The sequence below is a fragment of the Penaeus vannamei genome, chromosome 10 (genome assembly GCF_042767895.1).
Source record: "Penaeus vannamei isolate JL-2024 chromosome 10, ASM4276789v1, whole genome shotgun sequence".
NCBI classification, from domain to species: domain Eukaryota; kingdom Metazoa; phylum Arthropoda; class Malacostraca; order Decapoda; family Penaeidae; genus Penaeus; species Penaeus vannamei.
Window position 1 is genome coordinate 39,035,527 of NC_091558.1, and position 5,000 is coordinate 39,040,526.

General features: G+C 40.1%; 1 protein-coding gene across 2 annotated transcripts in view; it reads right to left on the reverse strand.

Annotated features, from left to right (window-relative positions):
• The window catches only part of LOC138862821 (uncharacterized), a 6,866-nt gene that overhangs the window by 356 nt on the left and 1,510 nt on the right, over positions 1–5,000 (reverse strand). For both annotated transcript variants that reach the window (XM_070125972.1, XM_070125971.1), the window contains exons 2-4: positions 1,425–1,595; positions 594–667; positions 1–238 (exon numbers count right to left, since the gene is read on the reverse strand). The exon at positions 1–238 is cut by the window's left edge and continues 356 nt beyond it. In XM_070125972.1, coding sequence (XP_069982073.1) covers positions 229–238; positions 594–667; positions 1,425–1,595 — 255 coding nt within the window. In that variant the 3' untranslated portion in view covers positions 1–228. The remainder of the gene's footprint in view (positions 239–593; positions 668–1,424; positions 1,596–5,000) is intronic.

Here is a 5,000-nt window from a genome sequence, read left to right on the forward strand (position 1 = left end):
AAAGACCTAGTAATGCAAATCATAAAAAAAAAACAAAAAAAAAACAGGAATCACAAACAAAGATATCTTCCTCGCCATCAGTGACGTCAAAGCACTGTCAGCTTCGAAAGAACTCCGTTATAACACACATACACGTAAGAGGAACAGGACAGGTGGATTGGCGTGTCCTGGAGTCCTGGAGATCGCAGGAGCACGCAGGAGGTCAATCTCGTGTTGAATTTTCCTGATTTATCCGGTGCTGTTGATAGCAATATTAACAATTTATGCTTGGTAATAACTTTAAATGTTTTATTTTTATTTTTTCCCTTTATTTCGTTATTATCATTATCATCATTATTATTGTTATTATCATTATTGTTGTTATCATTATTATTATTATCATTATTGTCATTATTATTATTATTTTGCCTACGTAAATTTGCTATGGTTATTAGTAGTGCTATATATCAATATATATCACAGATCATCAAGTTTATATGATACGAAATTACGATACGAATTTATTATCGTTAGAATTGGCACTGGCTTCTGGTGATTTTTTGAGCAAGTCACCGGGTTTGTGGGAAGGTTAAGGAAAAAGTAATATGACTTACCTGGTAAAACCGTATATGTTGAAGTCATGCCAGAAGCGGTGGTCGTGGTCGGGAGCCCAGATTCCGATGATGTTCTGAAACATGATTCGAGACAGGGTTTGGTTATTGTTGGAATGCACACATGAATGTAAACACACAAGCACTCAAGTACACGTACACATGGACCCACACATACACACGTATACACACGAGTAAACACACAGACTCAAGTACACACACACACACACACACACATACACTCGAGTAAACACACACACTCAAATACACACACACACACTCAAGTACACACACAGACTCAAGTACACACACACTCGAGTACACATACACACAGACACGAATTGTTAAAATGTATTACGTAAACTGACATCTTATTTCATGATTCAGAAATGATAGAAAACACAAAGTATAATCATTCCAAGAGCAACGAAAGCCAGAAGTAAATATAATAGAAAAATAAGAAAAAGGACAACAAAACCAAGAACAAGAATAAGGAGAATAAGAAGTAGAATAGGAAGGGAAAAAACAAGAACAATAACAAGAAGAAGAAGGAGAATAAGAGGCAGAATAGAGAGAAGAAATGCGAGGACAATAACGAGGAGAAGGAGAATAAGAAGTAGAAAAGGGAGAAGAAAAGCAAAAAACAATAACAAGAAGAAAAAGGAGAATAAGAGGCAGAACAGGGAGAAGAAACGCGACAACAATAACAAAAAGAAAAAATGAGAATAAGCAAAATAGCGAAAAGAAAAGCGACAACAATAACAAAAACCAAAAAAAGAACAAAAAAAACAAAAAAAAACAACAATAACAACACCCCAACAAAACAAAACTCACCGTTACATCGGGCTTAATGTTATAAGCGAAGCCCCTCTGTCCAGGATGGGCTAATCCTAGACCCTTTTCTATGCTGCTGAAGAAACCTTTCGGGAAGATGCTGAACGACGTCGCCATGCTGAACGCCACTGCCAGCATAATGAAGATGACTACTGCTCGTTGGGTGTTCATCTGGAGGAGGAGAGGAAAGAGGGAGAACTTTATATACTGGGAAAGGGAGGGAGAACATTATATACTGGGAGAGGAAAGAGGGAGAACATTATATACTGGGAGAGGGAGGGAGAACAATATATACTGGGAGAGGAAAGAGGGAGAACATTATATACTGGGAGAGGGAGGGAGAACATTATATACTGGGAGAGGAAAGAGGGAGAACATTATATACTGGGAAAGGGAGGGAGAACATTATATACTGGGAGAGGAAAGAGGGAGAACATTATATACTGGGAGAGGAAAGAGGGAGAACATTATATACTGGGAGAGGAAAGAGGGAGAACATTATATACTGGGAGAGGGAGGGAGAACATTATATACTGGGAGAGGAAAGAGGGAGAACATTATATACTGGGAGAGGAAAGAGGGAGAACATTATATACTGGGAGAGGGAGGGAGAACATTATATACTGGGAGAGGGAGGGAGAACATTATATACTGGGAGAGGGAGGGAGAACATTATATACTGGGAGAGGAAAGAGGGAGAACATTATATACTGGGAGAGGAAAGAGGGAGAACATTATATACTGGGAGAGGGAGGGAGAACATTATATACTGGGAGAGGGAGGGAGAACATTATATACTGGGAAAGGGAGGGAGAACATTATATACTGGGAGAGGAAAGAGGGAGAACATTATATACTGGGAGAGGAAAGAGGGAGAACATTATATATTGGGAGAGGGAGGGAGAACATTATATACTGGGAGAGGAAAGAGGGAGAACATTATATACTGGGATTGGAAAGAGGGAGAACATTATATACTGGGAGAGGAAAGAGGGAGAACATTATATACTGGGAGAGGGAGGGAGAACATTATATACTGGGAGAGGAAAGAGGGAGAACATTATATACTGGGAGAGGGAGGGAGAACATTATATACTGGGAGAGGGAGGGAGAACATTATATACTGGGAGAGGGAGGGAGAACATTATATACTGGGAGAGGAAAGAGGGAGAACATTATATACTGGGAGAGGGAGGGAGAACATTATATACTGGGAGAGGAAAGAGGGAGAACATTATATACTGGGAGAGGGAGGGAGAACACTATATACTGGGAGAGGGAGGGAGAACATTATATACTGGGAGAGGGAGGGAGAACATTATATACTGGGAGAGGAAAGAGGGAGAACATTATATACTGGGAGAGGGAGGGAGAACATTATATACTGGGAGAGGGAGGGAGAACATTATATACTGGGAGAGGGAGGGAGAACATTATATACTGGGAGAGGGAGGGAGAACATTATATACTGGGAGAGGAAAGAGGGAGAACATTATATACTGGGAGAGGGAGGGAGAACATTATATACTGGGAGAGGGAGGGAGAACATATACTGGGAGAGGGAGGGAGAACATTATATACTGGGAGAGGGAGGGAGAACATTATATACTGGGAAAGGGAGGGAGAACATTATATACTGGGAGAGGAAAGAGGGAGAACATTATATACTGGGAGAGGAAAGAGGGAGAACATTATATACTGGGAGAGGGAGGGAGAACATTATATACTGGGAGAGGGAGGGAGAACATTATATACTGGGAGAGGAAAGAGGGAGAACATTATATACTGGGAGAGGGAGGGAGAACATTATATACTGGGAGAGGGAGGGAGAACATTATATACTGGGAGAGGGAGGGAGAACACTATATACTGGGAGAGGGAGGGAGAACATTATATACTGGGAGAGGAAAGAGGGAGAACATTATATACTGGGAGAGGAAAGAGGGAGAACATTATATACTGGGAGAGGAAGGGAGAACATTATATACTGGGAGAGGGAGGGAGAACATTATATACTGGGAGAGGGAGGGAGAACATTATATACTGGGAGAGGGAGGGAGAACATTATATACTGGGAGAGGGAGGGAGAACATTATATACTGGGAGAGGGAGGGAGAATATTATATACTGGGAGAGGGAGGGAGAACATTATATACTGGGAGAGGGAGGGAGAACATTATATACTGGGAGAGGGAGGGAGAACATTATATACTGGGAGAGGGAGGGAGAATATTATATACTGGGAGAGGGAGGGAGAACATTATATACTGGGAGAGGGAGGGAGAACATTATATACTGGGAGAGGGAGGGAGAACATTATATACTGGGAGAGGGAGGGAGAACATTATATACTGGGAGAGGGAGGGAGAACATTATATACTGGGAGAGGGAGGGACTATATTATATACTGGGAGAGGGAGGGAGAACATTATATACTGGGAGAGGGAGGGAGAACATTATATACTGGGAGAGGGAGGGAGAACATTATATGCTGGGAGAGGGAGGGAGAACATTATATACTGGGAGAGGAAAGTAATTACTGGAGGGAAGAAGGTAGAGAAGAAGCATTTTCTGGGGGAGGGAAGAAATTGTAGACAAGAAGGTAGAGGAAAAGTAGATAAGAAGGAAAGGGAAAAACATATACTGGGAGAGGAGAGAAATAGTAGACGAGGAGGCAGACGAACACTATATAGTGGGAGAGGAAATAAACTGTAGACAAGAAGGAAAAGGAGAATTATATGTCTGGGAGAGGAAAGAAATTTTTGTAGACAAGAAGGAAAAGGAAAAATCAAAACTGAGAGAAGACAGAAAGGATTCTAGATAAGGTAAAAGAAGATTATATATAGGAAGGCAAAATAAGATATACATGTATGGGAAGAAGGCAAAAGAAAATACATATATATACACATGGAATAATGTTGAGCTGAAAATAAATCTATGGAGGATTTTTTGTTTTGTTTTGTTTTTGTTTTACTGGTTGGATTGTGGTGTTTCGTTGTGAGTGTGTGTTTGTGTGTGTGTGTGAGTATTTACGTGTGTGTGAATGGGCCGGAATGCATATAAAAAAATAATAAAAGCTATACACGACCACTTTGGTTATTTTGTTTGCCTTGCTTATCCCCCCCCCCTCCCCATTCCCCATCCCCTTCCGGTCACATTTTATAGATAAGGTTTTATTTTCCTCGAACGAAGTGCAATCCGGCGACTAAAATTCTACTCGTTCTCTCCTCTTTGGCTCCTTGTACGTTCTCTCTCAAACTTTTACTTTTGATTTTTGTAGTACCCGGTGGCGGAGTGAAGGCCTTAGGTATTTCCTATTAAACGTTTTATCATTCTCTTTGCATGTAAGTGTTATTATGATTGATAAGAATAGCGTAACGTAACAGATTAAAAAAAAAAAGAAAATGAAAAAAATCTACTTGGTTTTACAGAATTTCTGATAATTAAGTGTTCTATTTTCAATATGTGTTGTAATACAAGTTAACATCCCTTATTCTTATGCATTTGATTTGCAACTGCAAAAATGACATATAAAACAATTTGCATTAGCTTCGTGCATGGATGTAAATATATAAA